This window comes from Hemicordylus capensis, chromosome 4 (genome assembly GCF_027244095.1).
Source record: "Hemicordylus capensis ecotype Gifberg chromosome 4, rHemCap1.1.pri, whole genome shotgun sequence".
Classification (NCBI taxonomy): domain Eukaryota; kingdom Metazoa; phylum Chordata; class Lepidosauria; order Squamata; family Cordylidae; genus Hemicordylus; species Hemicordylus capensis.
Window position 1 is genome coordinate 89,769,028 of NC_069660.1, and position 26,096 is coordinate 89,795,123.

Here is a 26,096-nt window from a genome sequence, read left to right on the forward strand (position 1 = left end):
ATGGCCTGCCCAGAAAGTCCGCAGTAAATCTATCAGCCAGAGCAGTCATAGAAGAGTCAAGTATTTGCAAAAGTGTGTGCAAGAAAGTGATCTGTTTCCTGTTCTTTTTCTCTGTCACAGCCCAAGTGAATAAACTGTCCTGCTCAGTTTTACTGAGTTTAAATAAGGACTTCTCAGTATTTAAACTCAGTAAAACTGAGCAGGACAAAGGGTATTTCACTTGGACTGTGACAGAAACTGATCACTTTCTTGTACACACTTTTGCAAATACTTGACTCTTCTGTAACTACTCCAGCCAATAGATTTACTGTGGACTTTCTGGGTAGGCCATCAAAATGATATGGAACTGAAAATTCTTGAAAATTAAACTAAACAATAATAGGGCCATTCACACAACCTACTGGGCGGGCAGGCAGGGGAGAAGGCTTTGCAAACCTTGCCTTCCACCAGACGATCAACCCGTCATTGGAGAGAACATGCTCCCACACAATCAGCCCTGCTCCATCCTGGCCTCCGAGCATCCCACAGTGCACTGCACTCTAGGCATACACATAATCCCAGGAGCCAGGTTTGGTTTCTACTCTTAACCTTGGCTACGAGCTGGGCTTCGGCACTAGGTTTAGTGCTGCAGCAGCACTGCCAGGATCTATGCAGATCTTGGTGGTTCTCATGGGCAGCTGAACCCAGGCTTGGATGCTCATGAGAACAGCCTCATTTTTTTGTGATAAGTGAAAATTAAACCATGTACTGCATGATCAATTTTTATGGTAAAACCACATGTTGTCCCTCCTCCTTGGAAAGGTTGGGTGAGGTTTCCCTTGCCTACTGACTAATAAACAATATCTCCATCATGTCAGTCTTTCCCCCAATGATTTGCTTCTTGCTTGCAGGCCAGGATTGCTCTTTTTGTATAACTCATACCCAACTACATATGGAAGTGTCTTAAAATATATTCAGATTAGCAGAATAAACACCAAATTTTAAAAATTGGCGTTTAATTTTACAGGACTACACCTTAAGGGAATTTGCTTATCCACACTGGCTCTCTAAATGGATCAGCTCTAGGTGGCAGCCACACACACAATCCTATAAACCACCAGTGCTGATCCCCTCCACACACATACAGAGTTGTGTGTGAGCCACTTCCCCATGGAGTCTGTGATATATGTGTGAATATTGAAACAACAGGAGTGGCCCTATGTGTCTTTGAAGAGAAACAATTAGGTGATCATTTCCAACTATGTTGTTGGAATTAGGTGATCATTTCCAACTATGTTGTTTCTGTATTTGTATACAGCATAGTGCCATGGGAAACAAATTACATGTGATCACAGACTTCTGCAGAAGGAACCTTACTGTGATGGTTCATGGGACCAGGCTGAGGAGTAGAAAAGAAGAACATCAGTGCTTCCTTTGTTCACTTAAATGGAGAGAGTGGCCTCACATAGGGATCCCTTTGCAAACTGAGAGCCAGCCCCTTCCCCCTTTCCAATGACACTCAAGTGAATGGAACTGCCTATATGAACAAGAATTGGTGTGGTTCCTGTACCAGATGCCTGGACAATCTCAGTGCCATGCAATATGAAAACAGTGTCTGATATTATAAGAAAGCAGAATTACTTTGCACAATTGCTTTGACAGTTTTATCACTTGGGATTAGCAAAGGCTGCGTTTGTCCTGAAACTGAAGAGCTGATATTTGTCCTTTTGGTATTTATAGATTCCTTTGCTTGTAGTCCTGCCATCTTTTGTACAGCCTACACTGAGAAGATTTGCAATGAGCCATAAGCTATCATAAATCTCAGCCTATGTTAAAGTGCTCACAAACCAAGAGCTGTGTGGGCAACAGCACATTTTACACACCACATTTGCTTCCATTTAAATCTAAGAGGGTAATACAGTAAAAAGATTTTTCCTGCTTCACAACCATAGCAAGCTCTGAAGCAACTTTAATTAGGGAATTTTTTTACCTGTAACTACATTGCTTGGTTAGTCTTGAACCCATGAAACCTGATAAAGATTTAAAACCAACCTGGTACAAGTTTTCGTACCTGGAATTCCTATAGAGCTTGGAGGAAATTAGAATACTTTTGTTTTCATGGCTTTTTTTTTTTAAACATGGCTTTCTTCTTCTTAATTGCCCTCATTGTAGTCATGTCCTCAGTTGTCAACTAAGTAAGTGAACTCCTACTTACTCCAGAGAAGTGTTTATATAACATGGCATGCTAGAAATATTGCAATGCCTCTACTGAGTTCAGAACAAATGTCCTTTTTTAAAATCATAGGTAAGATCCATCCAAAGATAGTCCCATTGGTTTAAAGGACAGAGAGTTAAGCAACGCTACTTACGTGTTTAACTTGGGTGGATTATATTCCTAGATATCTTACTCCTTGGTTCTGCCAGATATTCAACAAAAGTTATATTTATACAAGCTATACATGTGTGCGTGACTTGGGCAGGGTGGAACTCATAAAACCGCAAAAGTCTCTAAAAGTTCTCTAAGATACAGAAGATCTAAGAGAAAACAAAGGATTCTGCCCAAACTCATGTGACATACAGATTATTATTGGATTATGACATGTTTGGGAAGTTATTTGGCCTTGTAGCCTATTTACATAATGCTCACTTCCTCTTCAAATACAAACTCAATTGTTACAAAGACTTTTGTCCTAATGAGGGGGAATTATGTTCAAAGGCCTTCCAAGCACTTGCAATTAACTTTCATTTATGCACATTCCTCTCAAAGCTTTTCAGTCACTCGCCAAGCCAAAACACACACAGAGCAGCTCTAGAAAAACAGAGGTAATATCTCATTGTCTCACCAGGAAACAAGAGACATGTGGGGAACATAAGGGTTTCCAAGGTGCAAAGAGGAGCAAGAGAAGAGCTAAGAGCATAAGGGAGAAGGTTTAGAAGGCAACATGGGCCAGTTTGACTTTTTTTTGCAGCGGAGACATATGTTGGTACCTTGTGCTACATTTTGGTGCACTTGTAGTAGATGGTACTGAAATCAGACTCAGATATTAAGCCCATTCACATGACCAGGTGGGCAACAGGTGGGGGGGGGGTGAGGCAGAGTCCAACTTACATTACTCTGGAATGCTGTTCCAGTGTCTATTTATTCTGTGGTCTCCATCACAGTTTTTAGAAAGCATGTGAAATCTTGGCTTTTTACCCAGGCTTTTATATAATGGTCTCTACTGCTGCTGCTTTGTATTTTGTATGGTTATATTGTGCTTGTATAGTAAATCTTTTTAGTCAGATCTATGTTATTATATTCTAGCTTAATATTTTAATTGTATAATATTTATAGTCTTGTTTTAATTTTTCTGTGTGAACCGCCTTGAGATTGTTTGAATGAAAGGCAGTATACAAAATTAACAATAAATACAATAAATTTAAAAAACCCACCCCCACCCCCAAAGACAATCAAAGAAATGATGCTGAGAGCGTAAGTAACGCTCCCAGATGATCCATGTTGCTCCAAGCAGGGCGGATCTCCAGAGGCCTCCAAATATACCACAATGCACCGTGCTATGAGCATGGTGCATTGGGGATACTTCCGTGATACTGGCACTCTAGATGCAATTTCTGTATGTCCCAGAACCTGGGTTGAGGGTGTGGTCGTGCTCTTAACCTCGGCTAAATCTGGGCTTAAAAGTAGCATTAGGCAGATGGGTAGCGCTGGGATCTATCCAGATCCCAGTGCTGCACACGAGCAGCCTAACCAGGCTGGGCTGCACTAGACTAGGTTAGGCTGCTTGTGAGAACAGCCTTAATGTATAATAAACCACAAACGTCTGGGACAAATGCAAGAACTTTGATTATAACCATATTAAGAGCTACCATTTACTGATAGTTGGTCCATATAGCCAAGTACTGTTTATACTTATTTTCCCCAAGATTTCAGGCAGAAGCCCTTTCCAGACCTCCCAGTATTAAATGGAAGTGCTGGGGTTTTCTACTAATCAAATGTCAAAAAGCAAGTGTGATTGGAAAGGCAAATTCAAGCTTCTTCCCCAAGACCATCATACATCAGGATCACATCCCTACAAGGAATCTGACAGCACTGCTCGCTTCCTGTACTCGGTGGTGGAGGCTGTGGAGAAGGCTCATTTATTTATTTATTTAAAATATTTATACCCTGCCCCTCCTGTACACTACTGCTCGGGGCGGCTCACAACAATAAAATAGATACAAGACACAATAAAAGTATAAAATTAACCAAATTAAGTAAACAAGTTAAAGTCGGGCTAAAAATGACAATGTATTAAGTTTCAAATTAAAAGTTATTTTAAAAGCTAAAATTGAGAGTTATAAAAACAAAAAACAAAAAACTGAAAATTATAAAAAGCTAAAGAACCTACCAGATATAACCAAAGATGAGCATTAAAAAGCCTCTTTTAAAAGATGCGTTTAAGTTGTTTTTTAAAAAAACACTGAGGGAGGGAGCATGGCGAAACTCTTCGGGGAAGGCGTTGCAAAGCCGAGGGGCCACAACCGAAAAGGCCCTGTCTCTAGTCCCCACCAACCAGATCTCTGTTAGTGGTGAGGCCATGAGCAGGGCCTGAGACGATGAGCAGAGGGCCCTGGCAAGTTCATATGGTCAAATGAGGTTCAACAGGTACCCTGGCCCCAAGCCATGTTGAGCTTTAAAGGTCAAGACCAGCACCTTGAATCTAGCCCAGAAGCGGACAGGTAACCAATGAAGCTGTTGCAGGATGGGGGTTATACTCATGAAGCGACTTGTACCCACGAGCATTCTTGAAGCAGCATTATGGATTAGCTGAAGCTGCTGAACTGTCTTCAAGGGCAGCCCCACATAGAGCGCATTGCAGTAGTCTAATCTGGATGTTACCAACATATGAGTGGCTGTGGTAACATAACAGTGCCATGGTTAGGCCCCCTATAGCACCACAGACCGTGGTATAGCAGGTCCACCAAAGTACTACTGCTAGGCTCTTAACAGAATTATGTCCATAACAATGCTACTTTTAGGTCTACTTAGTACATTTCTTGTAACCCGTAGAGATACTTCAAAGGATCTAATAGAGTGCCTACTGCAATCCCTTTCCACTCTTGCAGGTATGAGAAAGTAAGGTAGGCAGAGGTCTGTGGGAAGGACTTATGGCAGGGATTAAAGGGGAGACCTATAGGCCTCATTGTGTCCAGCTACATTATCATGAGTGTGACATGACCTTAGCTGAGAATGGGACCAGAATAAAAACTAATTATCTGAGGCCCCGTTTGAATACATTTAAAATCAATTCCATTCTGAATCAATCTAGATGGGGCTTGCCCATCACTAGTTTCTCCATGGGCCAGTTCACATGAACATGGTCCCCGACACATTATCATGTTGGAGCTACACTGTGTCATCAATGGACATGCTGCCACATTCTTGGCATGTCTTTTAACTACATGTGAGCAGTGAGCATCTGATTTGCCCCTCTACACACACTGCAAAGCTCTGTTTAATCAGGGTTTTGTAGTGTGAGTAGGGGTGATTCTGATGGTCATCCCTTACATGTGATTAAATAATATGCTGAGAATGTGGTGGAACATCTTTTGATGGCATTGGGGCAGGTGCGTTCTTGGCGCAGCCTCAACATGATTGTGTATAGAGTTAATGTGAACTGGCCCCATGTGAAATAGATGTTCTACTTCCTCTTTGGCCAGGGCCAACAGTGACTCCGGCCAAAAACATGTGTTGAGGCAGGGTCAATCAGCTAATTAGGCCCCTATCCCTGCTTTTTAGCCTACTTTCCAGTAGGCTTATGAGATCACCCGGCATTCGGTGTGTGTATGTCCGTCTGTGTGTCCCCTGCTATCAACTTCACGATGCCTGGACCAATATGAACCAAACCAGGTATAGTTGTGGGGACACATAGGGATGCCTCAATGGTGTAGTTTGTGATGATGTCATCTACCCCAATCCAAGATGGTGGACACGTAAACTTTTGAGGCACAAGAGGACTAACTTGTAAACCACCTAACCGATTTGAACCAAATTTGCTACATCTGTGGGGACACATAGGGATGCCCAAATGGTGTGGTGTGTGATGATGTCATCCACTCCAATTCAAGATGTCAGCCATGTAACCATTCTGAGGAACAAGCAGGCTAATTTGTGGACTAATTTAAACCAAATTTGGTACAGTTATAGTGAGTGACACACAGGGACATTTCAGTGGTGTAGTTTGTAATGATGTCATTCACCCTGATCCAAGATGACAGATGCATGAACATTTGAGGTGCAAGAGATCTAACTTGTGGAGCTCAGTTTGAACCAAATGTAGTCCAGTTGTAGAGACAGTGAAAGGAAAGTAGGCTGATAGTTCTTACTAGAACAATTTGCTACATTTCTATTCTCTCTCTCTCTCTCTCTCTCTCTCCATCTCCATCTCCATCATACAATCACACAATTTCTTGGGCTAGCTGGTGAAAAGATATCTAGTCCCTTTTGACCTTACCTCTGATCGCAGGTTCTTTGCCATGCCACATTATTCCTTTCACTGCTTGCATCTACCAGCAATGTTTTCCACAAAGCAATAAAGCTGGGCATTTTATTCACACCACCTTCCATAAGGGCAACACAGCTATGGTAACTTCACTGACAAGAAGCCTGAGGTGCAAGGCTAGTGGAATAATCTCACATGCAATATTGTTATACTGAAGATCAGCCTCTTCCAATACTAGTTTACCAAATGATGACAACAAGCATCACATTACTTTTGCTTAGTTGCCACTATGGCTGCATCCATTGTGAGTTATCAGCAGAGCCTAGAGATGAACACATAAACTGAACCATCCAGTGAAGAGGATATCATACTGTGACATGGCATACCATGAACCAATTGTGAAGGGCTGGAGTTGCTAAGTGAAGGATGCTGTGAGTTATATCTTTGGGTGTCATGCTGGCTTAAAGGCTGTGGTTCTTTTTGGTATGGTACATTAAAAGTTGTGAGTCTGACAGGACCTTTGTGGGTTTGGTTGGTGCAATATCATTAACACAGGAATGTGGCAAGTCTTCAAAATAGAAACTCCTTTTATCCATTGACAGGCATTATTTCATGTTTTGCTAGGCAAGGCAGATACAGCATATCTTATACACCTAAATGGTGAAAAGCTTCATTTTCCTCAACCATTTGCTGTGACCCAAGACAATTTATAGCCTGGAGGAGTGTGAACCAGGCAATTAAGTAGCCAGAATGTTGACCACAAGTCTCCAGATGCTAAAGATTATTTGTACCTCCCCATGTGTGGAATTTGTGAAAGATAACGTACCTGTGAAGTATCATGATTGAATATGACAGCATTGAGGTCTCCACAGTTGTAGTGCTTGATGAGATCTTCAGTGGTATATGGGGCCTGCAAGCTGCCTGCTCGGAGACTTTCATGTTGCAACAACGTTTGATTCAAAGCAAACAGCACCTGTGCACACATAAAAAATACATGTATGTTATTTAGCTGAGAAGAGCCCTTAAAGTCAGCAGTAAAATATATGCATGGCCAGATGAATTTGTTGAAGCTTCACAGAATAAGTTCAAAAACATCCAGGCTAGGAAAGGACATAGGACTTCATTCATTCTTTGGGGACTTAATCAACGTTCCCTCTAAGATGCGTGGTTGCATGCCCACTCACAAAAATTTAGCCCCCACCACCAACACCACGCACGCAGAGGATTCCAGCAGCTGTGCAGTTTCACACTGCATTCCAATGGCTGCTTAAAATGCCTGTAGTCTCTCCCCCACTGCCACCCACTGTCACTGAACTAGCCCTTGCTGTGGCCAGAGCTGGGAAATCAGCTTTCTTGTGTAAGCAAAACAGCCGATTCTCCTGCTCTGCAAAAGGCTACTGAAAGCCTGCACCTCCTCGCAGAGTGGGGTGGGGGGCAGCTCTCTGGGCTACAGAAGCCTCTGGCTCCAAGAAAGGCTGCCTGAAAGATCTCTCCTGCCTGCACCGGAGTCCAGACAGCACTGCCAGCCACTCCGAGGAGGTGGCACAGGCTTGCAAGCACGTGTGTACGCTCTCCTCAGCCCCACCACCTTCAGCAATTTTCTAATTAACTGATTAATTAACATGTCCGTCCAATATTTGGCTAGACGGGTGCTGAAGAGGGGCAGCTGAGATGGAAAAGAGTCCCCCCCATCGCATGGCCATGCTCAACTAGGAGCCAGCCTCAAGAGTTCGCTGGGGATGCACAAGGGTAAATACCAAAGAAGGAAACCACAGGCAGGGAGAGGGGCGAATCGACGGCACAAAGAACGGGCAGCAGGGAGTGGAGAAAGCAGCCCGAGATGGTGGGGACTGGCTCTGATGTTTTTCGCTTGGAGAAACCTTGCCAACAGCTTCCCTTCCCCTCTGCCTCCCCCCATCCCCGGCTACCTATGTGCCTCCTTAACCAATGGGAAAGCTGGGGGAGGGACTTTTGCTGGGAGAACCAGTGCATCAGCACTGGGAGAGAGAACAAGAGAGAGAGTGTGCATTGCAATGTTTAAGCCAGTATAAAACTCTAAAGGAGACAGAACTGGAGGTAATGGGAGTGCTGAGGAGGAGAAGGGAAAAGACATTGGGGCGATTCTCATGACCAACAAAAATTGGGCTAGGAGAGCCTAGCCCGATTTTTGTTGGTCGTAAGAACCACCAGGCTCACAGCCGAGCCCGGTGGTTCTTGAGCGGGTAACCCGCTCGAGAACCCCTGCTAAAAAGCAGGTTTGTGGAGCGAGCGCTCCAGCAAACCTGCTTTTTAGGCTCGTGAGTAGCCGCGGCGCAGCTTCGCGCCATGCCTACTCATGAGTAGACCCCCGGCCGGGAGGCAAAAAGCTGCCTCCGGGCTCAGGAGTCTCCCTAGTATGCCCTGAGCACTTGCGCAGGGCATATTGGGGCTTGTGGGGGCCATGTGGCCTCCGCTCCCCCCACCCCCCGCCGGCTTCGTCACAGAGCCGGCCATTGTGTGGGTGGCCGATCCGGCTGCCTAGGGCTCCCCGCAGTTTTAACAAAAGCGGGTCTCACGGATCGTGAGACCCGCCTCACTGTGTGTGTGTGTGTGTGTGTGTGTGTGTGTGTGTGTGTGTGTGTGTGTAGGGAGAGGCACACCAACAATAAACAAATGTTGGTGTGTCCATAAACCAGGCCTGCTCAAATTGGGGCCCCCAGCTGTTTTTGGATTAGAACTCTCATAATCCCCAGCCACAGTGGCCAATAGCCAGGGATTATTGGAGTTGTAGGCCAACATCTGCAGGAGGGCTGTTGTTGAGCAGCCCTGACATATACTTATCAAAGGCTACTGCCTACCAGGGGTATACAGAACCGGTTTGAATCAAACCAGCCCAGTTTGATCAGTTCGAGCTCGAACAGGGCCAAGTTCAACCTGGTTCAGATGGCTATGCTTGTAAAGGGGAATCTGGTAAGGATTCCTTTTTACAAGAAAAGGGGATTCCTAACTCCAAGGGGGTTGAAAGGGTGGGCAGAGGGGCAGTTGAGAAGGCACCTTACTGGCTCCAGAGGTGCTGCCTCTTCTAGGCACCGCCAGTGCTCCCCCACAAGCAGCAGTCCGGTTCCAGCCTCCATGCATGCGCTGCTGGCGGGGAGCACTGGTGGGGTGTAGAAGAGGTGCTGCCATGCTGCCAGCACCAGTAAGGTGCCCTCTGGCCTGGCCTTTCAGCCCCTTTAGGAATCCCCTTTGCTTGTAAAGGGGAATCCTTACCAGATTCCCCTTTAGAAGCATAACCACCGGAACCTGGTTGAACCAGTTCGACCCAGCTAAACTGCACGAACCGAACCGCTGGTTGGTTCTAGCGATTTGCAGACCGGTGGTTCAGTTCAAATTCGAACCAGAACAGTTCTGTGCACACCCCTACTGCCTACAGGTATAATCTTATTGCAGTTAAGCAGATCCGGGCATGGCCAGTGCCTAGAAACCCCACATATGCCACAGAGTTGCATGGATGAAAAAGAGAATATAAATGTAAGTCAGTAAAGAAAGGTATCACTGCTGACTGCTCTTCTTAGCCTAAAACAGGTACTGCAATGGGACAGTTCAGATATATGCAACCAAAGCCTGCCAAGCCTGCACAAGAACGCAACCAGCATAGAAGCTGTGAGAAAAACATCCTTGTTTGTTTACACCCCAGCTCTGCATGCTGTCTGAACCTGGGAACTAGATCTAAGTGAAATTGACCATGTGACATTGAGATGTGGAAACTGGGATTTGAAACTCTCTTAGTTTGAACCTTAATGCATCGCAGTTCCCCACATATGTCTGAGTCACGCATATGACTGGGATGTGCTGGGGAATTATAAAGAAATGATCTTTTGTTGTATTCTATCTAGTAATCTTTTATATTTTGTTGTTGAGCGGTTTCTCTGTGAGAGGATCCTGTAGGGAGTGTGATGGTGGTGGTGAGGGGGGAGTCAGAAAGGAAAAGGGAGGGAAAGGAGAAGGAGAAGACAAGAGTTTTTTCTGAATAAACTCTTAGTTAAATCTACACAAGGATTACTTTATGTATTTGAGGGAAGCAGTTATAAAACACAATTCCTCTCTAGCCAAGTATTTTATTTTTGACTGCGACTCAGTATAACCTCCTGGAAACCAGATCAGACATTTTAATATTCACACAAATCGGAGCCACATTTCTAAAGGCATGTGTAGGGATGGAGCTGTAAGTGAGCACATGGGTTCCAAGAACCTGTGCACAGGGATGCCGGCTTGCCTCCCTTCCTCTCCTTTGCCCGGGGGCGATGGTGGGGAATTTCACATAACCAGTGGCAACATGGGCGTAACTATGATTAGACATTAGGGGAGACAGTCTCTGGGGGCCCACTGCCTCGACGGGCCCTCCAGAGACATGTTACATGTTACATGGGAAGCCATTGCCCACCCACCCAGCCCCAAGGCCCCTCAGCCAGCCCTCCTGGCTGGCAATCTAAGCAGCCAGCCTGCAAGCTGCTACAGAGCTCCTTCTCTCCCCACCTCTCAGCTGATCGGTGGATGGGCGGGGCTTTCAGAGAGGCCTCCGTGCAGGCGTCCCTGAGGCCTGAACTTGAGTGCCCCGGCAGGCTAGCAGCAAGGAAGGAAGGAGTCTAGCAGAGAGGCCACCCCTGGCTGCCTTTTACCCACCACAGTTCTCTGCAGACCCTCTTCCCAGCACAGACCAGCCTTTTTTGCTTAGTAATGGAGGTACGATGTGAATTCCTTTTTGTGATTAACACACACATATATAAGGATCTGCTGGAGGGAGAGACTGAGAAGTCTCTGAATATTTGAAACAGATTGGCAAATTTGCTGGGTTTTTTTTTTAACTATCTAAAAAGTCCTATAAGTGGCTTGTTTCATGGCAGAAAATTACAAAAACTTCTGGAACAAACAATATTTCATTCATTCATTCATTTATAAATGCACTTATGTTCAAGTTGTTTTGCATCAGAGAGGGTCTGAGTGAGAACTGTGAAGCATGTGCTGTGCTTTTATTTTATTTTTCTTTAGAAATGCCAAGCTGGTTGGACATGTCCAAAAACCTCACTCACACGATTTACACTGTATGTCATCAGTCAGTATGACTCTGTAATGATATGAAATGTTAAGGAGGCCCTGCACATGCTGATTTGCCCCCCAGCCCCGCACCCCACTAGGGATGACCCTGCTTCTGAGTACCTGCGGAGAGTGGTTTTTATCTCAGTACTGTGAGAGACCACATCCAGCCCTACTTCCACACTGGGGAGCAGGGAGAACGACTTTTATGACAGACTAGGGCATAACTTCAGGAGCTCCTTGAGCCCCAGCATGTCTCATCTATCTTAAAATTTTACAAAGAAGAGCCAGATTCCTCATGCTCCCTCCGCCCTCCTTTTCTCCTGAGGAATGGTGCTAATTCTTGCTCTTTTCTCTATTTCACCCCACCTATCTTCCTTGCTTCAATGGGACTTTCTGGTCTCCTATAGGGAGCAAAATATTCTGGGAGCACAAATTTGTTTGGTTTGCTTTACATCCCTGAACATTTGCAATCCTATATGCACTTACCAGGGGAGGATCTCAGACAGTTGAATGCAATGGAGTTTATTTTTAAGTACACATGCTTTCTTTTCTAGTAAGTCCTTTAGGTTTCAATAAAATGTACTTCCAGCTAAATATGCTGCCTGAGGCTGCAATTCTCCACACACTTACCTGGGACTTTTACACACAGCAAGCTTTACTGCAAGTTTACTGGGAGGCTTTACTGCGAAATTGAAGTTGTCCCAAAGAACCAACACAAAATAGTGGATTTTTTAAAAAATTCTGGATATAAATCAGGCTACACTCTAACGAGCAGTGAAAAACCTGAATTGCGTGTGAGCTGCTCCCCAATAACTCTCAGGGACTTCAGGGTAAATCTGGCCAACATGTGAATGCAGCACCTCCATTCCAGAGGAGATGTGTGTTAAAGCACTTTAAAAGCCTCGTGTGAAAAACCTCCTGGAATCAAACTTTACTGAATTTATTCAGAATTCTGAGAAAACATACATAGGCTCACACTGCATGGTTGACAGTCTCCTTTGCTAATCTGCAGCAAGGGGCCCATTTTAATAATTAGTCTTTCTAGTGTGTTCTAGGCATTAGAAGTAGCACAAAAATATAGTATTCAATGTATATCACTATATATTGTGAAGTGTGCATGTCTGTATTGAGTGAAATGTATTTCCAGGCAGCATACATATTTTGAAATATCAGACTTAAATCCTTGGGGGCCTGGGATGTGTGGAGGCCCTGGACTGGGGAGGGGGGGGCATTTTAAAATCTCATTTCTGGGCCCAATCCAACCTTGCTATGCCCCTGAGTGGCAAAGTTAGCTGCTGCCAGTATCTTGAATACAGTGTAGGAGTTACCTGACTCCTGACCTCCCTCCGCAGCATGGAGATCCACAGATCAGTGAGGGGCAGTGCAGCCTCCCCACTAGATATTGGGTCAGGAGCCTCCTCCCACGCTGCATTCAAGAGACTGGTGGCAGCTAGGTTTGCTGCCAGTTAAGTGAAATTTCCCATTCTTATCACCCCACCTCCCGCTGGAGCTGAATTTCTGGCCCTTGCTGCCAGGGTAGTGAGCATGCCACCACGGGCAGTCGGGGATGAGCGCCCATCAGAACATGGGCTCCCTATGCCCTTGATACACCACTGGGCATGCAAACATCTTAAGGATTATGACAGATAACTCTGCTGTCTTTCTTTCTTTCTTTTTTAAAGTTAAGCATTCCCCCCCCCCCGCGCTCTCCAGCTATTGCTGAACTACAACTCCCATCATTCTCCACCTGAGGATGATGAAAGCTGTAGTTCAGCAATAGCTGGAGAGCCGAGGTTGCCTACCCATGTTTTAACTTGTCTATTTAGAAGTGCTTCTCAAATTTATGCTGAGCGACACATGGGAAAAACTCAAACAATATGACATAAAAATCTTGTGTAAGAGGGGAGATTTTCTGGTGCTTCCTGAATGTCGGTGGTGCATAATAGTGGGTGCACATGTGTGTGGCCCACCATAAATTGAGGGCCGTTATGTGCAAGCTTTTACACATTTGACCCACCACAGTCATCATGCAACCAATGCTATTTGAACAGACTCGAGGTTAGCCAGCAGGATAAAATATCCTCCAGGACATTGTCCTAAAGTATTAATAATAGTTTCAGGAAAATAGTTCTTACAGTAAGCTTTTTATATTCCAATCAACTTTTTTGGAGCTTTTATTTTTATTAGTCCAATATTCAGAATCCACAGGAAATCCTTGGATGAGCCATTTCCGCCCTAGCCTGCAAGCCTCAAAAGGTAAGAAATCCTTTAAACCCCTTGCCTTTTGCAGCCTGTTTAAATTAGAGAGATGCTAATCTCATATTTTATGGGTCATAGAAGATGCTGAAAACTAGGCTTGGATACGTGAAGAAAGTTTTGGACTTATGAATAAAAAAACTTGTTGAGAGACTAAGATGGGATGATCTATTTAACTTCTGATCCACAGATCTTGAGTGTTCGGAGTTTCCAGGAATAGCAAATAAAAGTATTTCTACAATCTGCCCTTAAACATACCTAAGAAGATTTTTCTTGCATAGCTGATGCACTTCAGATTCTGGTCGACATTTATTATGTCTCTGCTATGAAGCCACATTTGCTCTTGAGCTTGAAGCTTCCGTCATTTTAGAAGAGCTGTTGTTAGGGATGTTGAAGTTGAGTTGAACCCCCTTGGGCCATCTCGGGGCCAGTTCAGGGGTTTTACAGTTTAAAAAGCAGCAAGAAATTTAAACTGACTGCCTCTGTGGAGAGAGTGCTGCTGTGGCATAGGCAGTCCGTGTTCACCTCCTCCCTCTGCCAGCCTCCCTTGTCTCCGTAGTGCCATTTTGGCCCATTTTGGGACTGTTCTGGACCTTTCTTTGGTGGCAGTGGCCATTTTGGAGGATGCCATGCATGTGCCCTGGTAATCTGCATGACTGGGTCATGACCCAGGCCACACAAATGGCCAGGGCACATACATGGTGGCCTCCAAAATGCTACCACCACCAGCGAAAGGGCCAGAAAAGCCCTATTCAGACTGGGGGCAGGGCTTGTGGGGAGAGGGGACAGCTGGAGACCCCCTGAGGCCATGGCAGCACCCCTGGAGGCAGTGAGTTGTTTTTTTTAAAAAATTAACCATAGAACCCCCAAACCGGCTCGATTCAAACCAAGTTGGGGGTGGGGGGGCTGAAGGTAAACAGAAAATATCCAGTCTGAAAATATCAAGTCTGGTTTTGTCCACACCCTTAGCTGTTGGATTTTTAGATCTCCTAAGAAAGTTGCCTAGTGTATAGGCCCATACGAATGTGAAATTCCAACCAAAGTGAAATCCTAGAAAAAGAGGAAGCTGGAGTTGAATGAAAAAACACAGACCTTGGGAACTGAAAAACAGCATGCAATTATTTCAAAAGGGATCAGGATTAGCGGCCTTTCTTTGAGAAGGTCTTTGTGTGTGTGTGTGTATGTGTGTGTGTGTGGTGTGCAAGCTGGCTTGGTTCGAGCTGGGCTTGACGTCAAACCAGCTTGGCTCGACAGGTTTGTGGTCAAACCAGACTGGCCTTGGCTGGTCAGAGTTTGAATCAAACCAGGCCCAGTCCAAAAAGAGCTGGTTTGGAGCTCTACTGGTAAAGGGGCAGGGGGCTTCCCTAAGGGTAGGGGGGCGGGAGGGGAGTCATTTAGTACTTACAAGCCCCATTGGTGGCAGCAGCCAGTGGGGATGGAGAGGGCAGTAGTGGCTCCCCCCCACCCCCACCAGTCTCCCTCAAAGTAGCCAAGGCCTAGGCATGTATACCTGAAAGTCACATTGTGCTCAGTGGGGCTTTCTCCCAGGAAAGCGACTGCAATCCTATACTCATTTATCTGGAAAGAATGGGGTTTATTTCTGGGTAAGAATGCCCAGGATTGCACTCTAATTTGTCATATTCATTGATAGGCGTAACTTCCATTTATCTGTTTATTATTTCTCTATGTAAACCGCTTTGGAAACTTTTGTTGAAAAGCAATATATAAATATTTGTTGTTGTTGTTGTTTATGATGGTTACATATGAAATGTATGTACTAGGGGTGTCCATTAAACCATTATGCCCAGTTCAGTATGAGTCTGAACCAGACTTGAATGGAACCAGGCATGTTCGGTTTGGCACCCCAAACATATATTCATTTATATATTCATTTATTTTAAATATTCATATTTAAAACCTCACTACCTCCATGGGGCACTGCTGTGGGTGGGTGTGTGTCTCTGGATGTTCTCCTTCCTCCTGGTCTCGGCTCCATTCAGGCTGTTTTAGTTTGTTTTTGGCCCTTTCTGGGCCTCTTTGTGCTGGCTGCAACCATTTTGGAGGCTGCCATGCATGCGCACTGGCCATCTGTGTGACCAGGTCAAAATGGCCACTGCCAGCACAAAGATGTCCAGAACGGGCCAAAAGCAGACTAAAATAGCCCAAACCAGGCCGAATGGATACCAGGGGAGGCTGGAAGTGGGAGGGAGAACCTCCAGAGACCCACTGCAGCTGCAGTAGCAGTACCTGGAGGTGCTGAATTTTCCAGAATATAAGTGTGTGTATATGCGTGTGTGTTAGAACCCCCAGACCAGCCGATGGGGGTTCAGCTTGAGTTCGAGCCGAACTGGGTCTGGTTCACCTCAAGGACGAGCTGGGGTCGAGCAATCAAGCCGGCCAAGTTTGATGTCAGACCGGCTTGAACCAGTTTGCACATCCCTAATATGTACCCAGACAAACTTGCTCTCTTGAAGAAGGATTTATATATTCAGACAGACCCAGCATTTGAAAAGGGAGGTTCTGTTTTATTTTAGATATCACACAATAAGTAAACAGGCACAACATATTATCAAGGCAGTAAAACCTGTTCCTGAATTGCCCACTAATAGTGGATTCACACAACTACTGAATTTGTGACTGGCTACATTATTTGATGCTGGTGGCAATTCACGCTTCTTGACTAGAAATCATATATCTTATTCATTTACCACGTGAAGTACCAACATCTCTCATATGGCCATGGCTGATGCTTGAAGAAACTGAATATTAGAGCCTCTTTTCTAAAAATTAGAGGGTAAATATAAAGCAGAACTTAATACTAATCCTGAAGGCCCCAATCCCCCCAGTACTGAGAACACAGAACAAGCACTTATCAATTGAGATAAATGTCAATCTAATTTCAAGAGCAGGAACACAGTCACAGATCTTTCCTGATGCTGTGATGCAAAATATTTCACCCTCTGAAAGTACAGTCAAATTAGATGCAACAGAAAAGTCAGGATTAAGAAATTTAATGCTGTAGTCCTGTGGAAACGTACTTGGGAGTAAGCCCCAATATGTCTCAGTGACTGACATCCAGAGCAATTGAGCGCATGCATGCTAGGAAGATGCATCTGCACTGCAGAAAATTTCCCCGGTACTGTTGCACCCGCCCATGCAATGGGGAAGGAGGAGCAATTTTCAATGTTTAATCTGTCTCCTGTGTCGCCTGAAAATATGTCCCTGAGGGTTGTGCAACCCTCAGGATCATATTTTTGGGTGATACAGGCACTTAGAGCAAACCACTGAAATGTATTTCCTCCATTGTGCACCTGACACTGTGCAACTAGAAACACTCTCTGCAGTGTGGGCACATCTTCCTGCTGCATCTGCACCCAGTTGCTCTGGATATCACTTACAGGGACTTCTGAGTAAACATGCCTAGGTTCATACACTTATACCTCCTTCAATATTTAAGTTAGTACATATCAGCTTTAAAAACCACCGCCCCTCAAAAAAAAGAGAGGTGGTGGTATTTAATAATGGAGAAACAGTCCATTATCATGCAGAACAAGGAATACCCAACTTCAACTTCAACCCTCCAGTTGGACTACAACTCCCATAATCCCCAACTATTGGCCACTGTGGTTGGGATGATGGAAGTTTATAGTCCAACAACAGCTGGAGGGCCGACGTTGTGCATACCTGGTGTATAATTGCTCAAAAACATCTGTATTTCACTGCAGGTGCCTTCAGAGCAAACTTCTATTTCCAAAACGTTTTAGAAAATAACAGTTTAAGGGGCACCTGTGGAAAACTGAGGCACCATGGTTTCAAGTGCCCTTTCCTAAAAGGTCATTTGCTAAGGAGTAGAGAAGTGGTGCAGCGGGGAAATGCTTGACTAACAAGCAGAAGGTTGCCAGTTTGAATCCCCGCCGGTACTATATCAGGCAGCAGCAATATAGGAAGATGCTGAAAGGCTCATACTGCACGGGAGGAGGCAATGATAACCCCCTCCTGTATTCTACCATAGGAAACCACAGGGCTCTGTGGGCTCCAGGAGTCGAAATCAACTTGGCGGCACACTTTACTTTAGAGAGGTTTTGGCTGCAATCCAAAACCAACTGACTTTAGAACAGTCCCAATAAAACCAAACAGGTCTACTTCATAGTTAAATGGATAATGAGCTGTGGCCTTTGCTTGCTCAGTCTTGAAATTATAAAAAGATTTGGGGTTTGATTTGACCAAAATGCACACCTCAGGCAGAATTATCACCTTTTCTAATTAGGAGAAATGTGCAGACACTGACACAGGCTTTGTTCTAAGATTTTTCCAATAAATGTAAATTCTTTGGTGAATTTGGATCATGCTCAGCTCTAGGAAAGAAATATATGGCTATCCAGAATGCCACCTGTTCCAAGGAATCATGTGAAGCTGCCCAGAAATTGTCATTATTTTGCCACAAAGTTTGCAATGCCAGATCACAATGTTCTGAATGTGCTTCCTATAGACAGAGGAGAAATGATTATAGCTTATGTGTTGTGTGCATGTGTACATGCACATATCTTTGCTTCTCCCTGCTCACCTTTGAAAACCTACTGAGAGATTACTTAATTTCTAGACATGTTTTTATTATTATTATTATTATTAATTCAATTTCTATACCACCCTTCCAAAAATGGCTCAGGGTGGTTTACACATAGAAATAATAAATAAATAAGATGGCTCCCTGTCCCCAAAGGGCTCACATTCTAAAAAAACCACAAGATAGACACCAGTAACAGTCACTGGAGGTACTTTGCTGGGGGTGGGGGGATGGGGTCAGTTACTCTCCCCCTGCTAAATAAAGAGAATCACCACGGTAAAAGGTGCCTCTTTGCCCAGTTAGCAGTTTAGAAGATCAATTGTAATGTATTCTGGACACCATCCCTTTTGTGGGGACGCTTCTATTGACACTGAATTCTTGTAGAGCAAGCATTGGGCCAGTGGATAGAACAACTTACTTACCACACACACACACACACACACACACACACACACACCACACACACACACACACACAACTTGGGACATGACAGCTTGAATTTTAAAAATTATGGCTTGTTTTTAAAATTTTAGCATTGTTTTTAGAACATTGGGGTGAGGGGACAGTAGCAGATAACCCCTCCTCCCAGCAGTAGTGCACCTAATACACCAACTTCACATGCCTATCTTGGCCGACTCAAGATTCCCCCTGACTTCTACTGGGGGCCTTCTGGAACAGCAGTCCATCAGGTGTAAATTGTTGCCACTAGCCACCCTCTCCCCAAGTGTTCACAGAAGCATTTTGTGTGCACGCACAGTCTTCTTTGGATTCCAGCCCTTTTGTGGCCCCAATTCTACACCTGGGAGTAAGTCCTATTGAACTTAATGAGGTGCTAATGAGTAAATGTGTAAACTGCCCTGAGCCATTTTTAGAAGGGCGGTATAGAAATCTAATTAATAATAACAATAATAATAATTTTTAAAATATGCATATGATGCGGATGAAAACAAGGCTATCAGAGTCTATGGCTTTCCATGGGAAGGATTCCATCGAAAGAATTCCATCTACATAATACTACACACTTAAATCTATTTCATTCATTCAAACATGTTTTTATACCGCCGAAAATATATGTCTCTGAGCAGTTTACAATGAATTATAAACTTATATTTCTGCTCAGGGAATTATTTCAAGGTTCCTTAGGGGAAAAGGTTCCTTAGGGAAAAGACAGGACAGTGAAACTGGTTTGGAGTTGTACTGGAGACATACTTCATGGAAATGAAGTCACCTGGACAGGGATTGTTAGAAGTCAACTAACTAACTGGCCAGAGAAGATGGCTCATATGCAGGGTCTCCAGAAGTATCCTCCAGGTACATCACTGACAATTTATTTGTTTCCATTTCCATTTCTGTACAACCTTTTCCTGAGCTCAGTGTAGGAATACGTAAGCCCAAGAGGCACTGGCTAGACCCAGACCCACTTAACAAAATCAAGGTGACCGCACTGCATGCCTTCAGACCAGACCCTGCATAAAGAGGAACTCTCCTTTTCTCCTTCTCTCTGTTTGCACATGCATGTGCAGGCACACATGCTGAAGATATACAGGAAGGCAGAGAGCAAATAAAACAGGTGGGATTTAGGCTTCCAATAGTCATGAGGAGAAAAACATCCTATTTGGTCAATCAAAACACAAAACCTCACTGAATACCAAGGCAGTTATGTCTTTGTGTAAATCCAGTAATTTTCATTCGCTTCCTGGTGGAGGTTCAGCCTTAACTGGCTTGTATGCTATGACAGAGGGTTGACAAGCTGTGAAAGCCATCTAGAGGAGTTTAGTGTCAGGGAAACAACCTCAAAGAAACCGGTCTGGGGGAGCCACTTAAAAATACTTCCCCAGTGTCAGAGGGAAAGCCTCTCTGAATCTGACATCCCACAATGAGGAAAGAGTTTCATTTCTTTAAAAGGACAGTTAAGGAAGCTAAACCATGAAATCATCTGCTAGAATTTCTGTTTGCAAAACCATGCCCCCTGTTAAAGTTCCTCATAAAAGCCTTTCGCTTAGTTGGTTCCATATGTTCTCAAAACCTCATCATTATTGCTGCTGAAAGGCAGGAGTAGTTAATAGGCTGTGGTTTGGCAGTGACCCGAGGAGACCTTAAGACCTTGATTTTTCCCTTTCAAATTGCTAATTAACCAGTTTAATAAAATGGTTTGAATCTGACCAAAGAAATCACTTTAACCACCATGTAGCCTACAGTGCTATTGGTTATGAAGCTTGGAATTGAATGTTTGTGCCAGCAAGATGCAGCCACAGGATTTTAACTGGGTTTATTGCACTCAGCTTCTGAGCAAGCAGAAAGTTTCATGGAATAGAGGGGAACAAATCAACAGAACTAGGTGCACCCCTAATTTGTACCAACTGAACAGAGGCTCATGCACATGTAAGAAATGCAGCATTAAATGGGAGCCAGGTTTTTCCTAACGGTAATGTTACTCTGTTAGGAAAATCTCAAGAAATACCTGAATAGCAGTTCTGAAGGGGCGGAGGGCAGGAATGAGGGCCACATGTACACACATCTGAACCCCAACAATTCACACACAGGCAGCCTCAGCCTATGCCAGTTTCTTCTCTATGCCCACCTAACCAGAACACAGATTGGAAGCAGTCATTGGACTAAAGTAATCCGTACCATATGCACAAGAAGATTTAAAGGGGGGGTGGAGTTAGTGGGTGTGTGGGGAGGAATGGGAGTGCTTGTTTCTTTCTAGGTACCTGCTTTGTATACTTGACAGGGTTTGTATACTTGACTGGGTTTCTGCTAAATGCCAGGTCCATCAGGTATGAGTCCAGGTGAGGCAATAGTGGGGGGCATAGGCACTGGCCATTACCTGCAGCTGGCTCACTGCTTCCCTCAAACCTTATTCAATATGCCAGCCACACCGCACTCCTCCGCTGTTCACCCACCTCTGGCTTTTGAAAAGGAAAAGGAGTGGAAGAGGAACCATGGAGGATGATCTTCCTCATCTGCAGCACCCTTTCTTTGGGTTTTGAAAAGTTAGCAGTGGGGAAGGACAATGATGAATGACAATGGTGGTGGCAAGATAGTGTATTGCTGGCAGCTGAGGTAAGGAGGGGCAGGGCTGGGGGGTATGGGGAGCTTGGGAGACCTGCTGGGGTGAGAGTCGAGATGGGGAAGTGGCACGTGTGACATGTTTTGTGACACAGGGTAGATCAGGCAGGTGATGGACTGAGAGTAGATTGGTTGCAGCATGCTCCACAGGGGTAGGGATGGTGGGAGACTGGGTGAGTGCAGACAGTGGTTCCCCATGCCACCTCAGGCAGCAAGGGGTGTGTGTGTGTGTTAGGCCAGGCCTGGTTAATGTCACGCCCTCCTCTTATTTATTATTTAATTATTAGATTTAATTTTCAAATCAAATTTTATTTGATTTCCTTAGTCTTAAGAATATAAATACGATCAATATTTATATACCACTTTCCAACAAAAGTTCCCAAAGCAGTTTACATAGTTAATTAATTAATTGAATTGAATGGCTCCCTGTCCCCAAAAGGATCACAATCTTTAAAAGAAACCTAAGATAGACCCCAGCAACAGTCACTGGAGGGATGCTGTGCTGGGGATGGATAGGACCAGTTGCTCTCCCCCTGCTAAATAAAGAGAACCACCACATTAAAAAGGTGCCTCTTTCATTTCAGTTAGCAGGATTTCATGGCTCTTCAAAAGACCTATGCTCTTTCTCTTATAGCAGGGGTTCCTGGAATTCCCATCAACCCCAGCCACAATGGCCTCAAAAGCTGCTGACATTCAACATCCAAGATTGCGAATCTCTGAGCCCTTTCTCATGATTGCTTGAGCGGGCTTGCCAGTGCTCATGTGACCCTGCTGCTGGGTCTGGGTACATGGATTGCATGCTGAGACATTCCATTACTGCCCCAGGCAGCACCGAGGTACGGGTGCCAGGACACGTCCCGGCCCCTGGAAATCCCACAATGCACCACGCAAGTCAGTGTTGCAGCACTGGCTGAAAGCAGCCAGCACTGACGCAGGGTCAAGTAAACAGGGATAAGGGAGTTCTCGCTCCCTTAACTTCGATTAAGGGACCATCTTCTTAGCTGGGTTTCCCGCCAAGGCATCACCAGGAGCTGCTTGGCTCCTGGTGGTTCCCACAGGCAGCCAAGCCCAGGGTTAGCTGCCCTAGCCCAGTCTTGGCTGCCCGTGAGAACAGCCTCTCTGTCTTATCGCAACTTAATATGAAGTCATTTGCTCTAGGATTTAGTCTTGATTATACAAGCATTGCATAAAAGTACTTTAAGTGCCTATAAAGCTTTCTGAATGCCATCAGATCTGAACAAAATGATGCCTAATTCCTTAACACCGTTAAGTTTGCATAATGGCTTTAAGGAATTAGAAGTCTTTTAAAGGAAATTTATGGAGGATTGTGACCTAAGGACAACACTATCTAAGAACTAGTCCCTCTAAAATCAGTGCAAAAATACATAAGAGGGTTTCATATTATAAACTTGAGCCTCCTATTTCTGAAGCTCTTAGAATATTCTGAACAAGATCAGATGTATTTGATGACTAACCAACTTTCCACCAGTGAGGAAACTCTTGAGAGGGAAAAGGCACAGACGTTCCTCATTTCGGTACATTCCACAGCCTTGACAGGAAAAGTCTGTGGAGAAACCCTAAAAGGGACCAAACACCCGCCCTGATAATAGACTCCAAACTCAATGTTTCTTGTTTCTATTAGTCAAATTGGTATGAAATTTCTAGGGGGTTCAAAGAAATTTTTTTGAGGTTAAACAACAAGGTTCTCTGACCACAAAACAATTACTAATTTGTAGGCAACAACAAAAACAGCTTTACAACAAACATATTTTCTTCATTGATTTATTCTGTGCTGTGTTTGCGTAAGTCAGTTCCTGCAGCATTTAACATGGGGGGGGGAGGGTGTAGGATTGCCAATTCTGACTAAATCCATTCCTGGAGATTCCCCCCCACACACACACACTATTTCCCCCAATAATTTTTAACGAAACAGCCATTCATACCTATGGGATTGCTTTCACTGGTTATTTGGAGATTGATGCAGACTCCTGGAGGCTCTCCAGTCCAGACTTGGAGAGAGGTTTAGAGACTTCACTAGTATAGAGTAGAGCAGCTTGCTCCTATGCATAAGTTCACTGGAGCTCAGCCCCAAATAAGGGTACAGCATTACAGCCTAAAGTGACCTCTTGGATGAAAGTGATTACTGGATCTAGTACTGCTTTTGGCAAAGAAAGTGCTTTGGTTCCTATTTGACAAGAGAAGACAAAAAAGTGTGACTTGGCAGTGGCTTCCAATGCCGTTGATCATGTGCTTCTTTCTTCTTATGCTGTCTGGAAAGTGAATCAGATGCATGACATTTCTGTTCTTACCTAGAGGGCCAATTTCAGAAGATGATATTAGGGGACTACTGCTTTAGAGTTGCCATGCCCCCCGGAATTTCGAGTTTCACCCGGATTTTAAGCATCCCACCCAGATTGCTTAGACCACTCTGATTTGCCCGGATTTCAGCTTTCATTTAAAAAGGAAAGGAAAAAGCTACGCTCTATCCCTTGTAGAAGCAGAGTTATGGAGCAAACGTGGAGTCACTATTCCACTCAAACATTATTTTTAAGCCAATTTACATAATATGCAAATTAGGTAGCTGGATTTGGAAAGCCAGAATATGGCAACTCTATACTGCTTGGACCCATGGCATTTGTGCTATGGGATCCTGCAGGGCTCCATCTTGTACCCTATGCCTGTTAATATCTACAGTAGCAAAAGGAGAGCAAAAGCAGAGGCTAGAAAGGGAAACAAAAGCAGGAGACAGGGGTAGAGACCTGGAGGTTCTAGAAGAGTTCTCAGTATAGAATTGTTGCAACAGCAAATGTCTAGCTGATACTGGAGGAACTTGTGCAAATAACAGGAATCTCCACTCCTTCCTGGACCTAGTGGGGTTCCAACCCAGGGGTGTGTGCCAGGAATTGCTTCCTTCTCCCAAGATAAGGGACATCTCATGCAGCCAGGAGATGCTCCTCCACCAGTTTTGGCCCTTGGCCTTGATCCAGTGCTGCCACTACTTTTGGGGCCCTGGTGGTAAGGAAGGAGGGCCTGGAGAAGGACCAGGGCTCCAGTTTCCCCAAGACAAATTGACATCATGTGGCAGCAAACAGCATGCGCTTCTGCCAGGCAGCAAGTCCTCTACCACTGTATCAGATTCCCAGAGAAAGCCCTTTCACCCCATACAGCACTTCTCTTGCTCTCAGTATTTGCTCCCTCTCCCTCCCCACTCTCTCTGTGCACCTGCAGTTTCTGTTTACCACAAGCTAGCCCCTTGGAGAGGGCCCATAGCTAAGCACTAGAGTAAAGGTTCTTGCTCACAGAAGGCCCTGAGTTCAAACCTTGGTATGTGCAGGAAGGAAGGGTAAGGAAGGTCTGCTGCCTGAAATCCTAGAGAACTGTTGCCAGTCATTGTGTAGGCAATACTGAGCTAGCTGGAATGATGGTCTTGCTCAGGAATAAGGCTACTTCCTATGGGACCAAGCAAAACTTACAACTATGGGGATGGGGTAGGATTTGCCATCTTACAAACTCCGAGGCTTTGCCATTCAGAATACTCAGAGACATCTCTTGAATATCTCCCATTAAAGAGGCATCCACAGACAACCATTACCAATGATTTCCCTAACAAAGAGTTGGTTGGCCAGCAACTGTTGCACCACTTCTACAGTCAGCATTTATATACCTTTCCCCCCTAAGTGCTCAGAACACTTAATGATCTTAAAACATCATCATGAAATAGTAAATTGTGCTTGGCCATCCAGTGAGTTCATGGCATAACGAAGGGACACACCAGCTCATAAGGGTGGATATTAGCTTTCTTGCCAAGCAGGTGAGATGCAACAATATTTTTTAAAAGCCATTTTATAGTTCATCAGTCGTGAAATATAAAGAAAATATTTTATAATACTTTTATTACTACATCCTTTAAAATTGGGAAAAATTAAATATAGGTAGAGCTTGTTAGTCTCTGATAAGTATCCAGTTGAAGAGTTCAGTGAATCACATCCAACTTTTTTCCTGCATCATAAAAAAATAAAATTATTCATCACTCTCCAAGTAGCTTGACCCCTCAAGTGTATAAACTGCATTCTGCAGAACAAATTGGATATGGGAGGGTGTGTGTGTGTGTGTGTGTGTGTGTGTGTGTGTGTGTGCGTGACTTCATAAGTGTACCTTGCTCTCAATTATATTTGAGTTCCTTCTCAGCTAATTTCTAAACTTTTGGAGCTCTCCAGTAAGTATATGGGTGGGGGGAAAGCCTCTCATTTTAAGGAAGGGATTCTGCCAGCTAAGCAGAAAATGTATACTTTTGTTTAGCAAATGTATGACCCTATTATACCATATTATTATTATTAAAGAAACATACTCCTAATCATCAAATTAATCCTTCCCTGAGAACAAACAATCCCATAAAAGTTTGTCTTTCTTATTTTCTGGAATAGCATAGCAAGACCCCACCCTGTCTGAGTAACTGACACCTGCCCACCTGAGTGATCATTTCCAGAGCTGAGGGATAAAGACCAGGCCTGACTCAGCCCCCTCCTGCAGGCAGCAGAAGCATCTGCGAAAGCAGAGGAGCAGGAGAGATTTTGCCATCTAACTTCTGCTCCTCTGTTGCTGCTATGGCAACACAAAGCAGACCAACCAGGGCTGAAAGAACATCTTAGCCCAATTGCCCACCTGAG

The 26,096-nt window shown here is 44.5% G+C and overlaps 1 protein-coding gene across 2 annotated transcripts in view; it reads right to left on the minus strand.

Annotated features, from left to right (window-relative positions):
* TRABD2B (TraB domain containing 2B) overlaps positions 1-26,096 on the minus strand; it is a 450,683-nt gene that overhangs the window by 184,726 nt on the left and 239,861 nt on the right. For both annotated transcript variants that reach the window (XM_053247703.1, XM_053247704.1), the window contains exon 3: positions 7,288-7,434. In XM_053247703.1, coding sequence (XP_053103678.1) covers positions 7,288-7,434 — 147 coding nt within the window. The remainder of the gene's footprint in view (positions 1-7,287; positions 7,435-26,096) is intronic.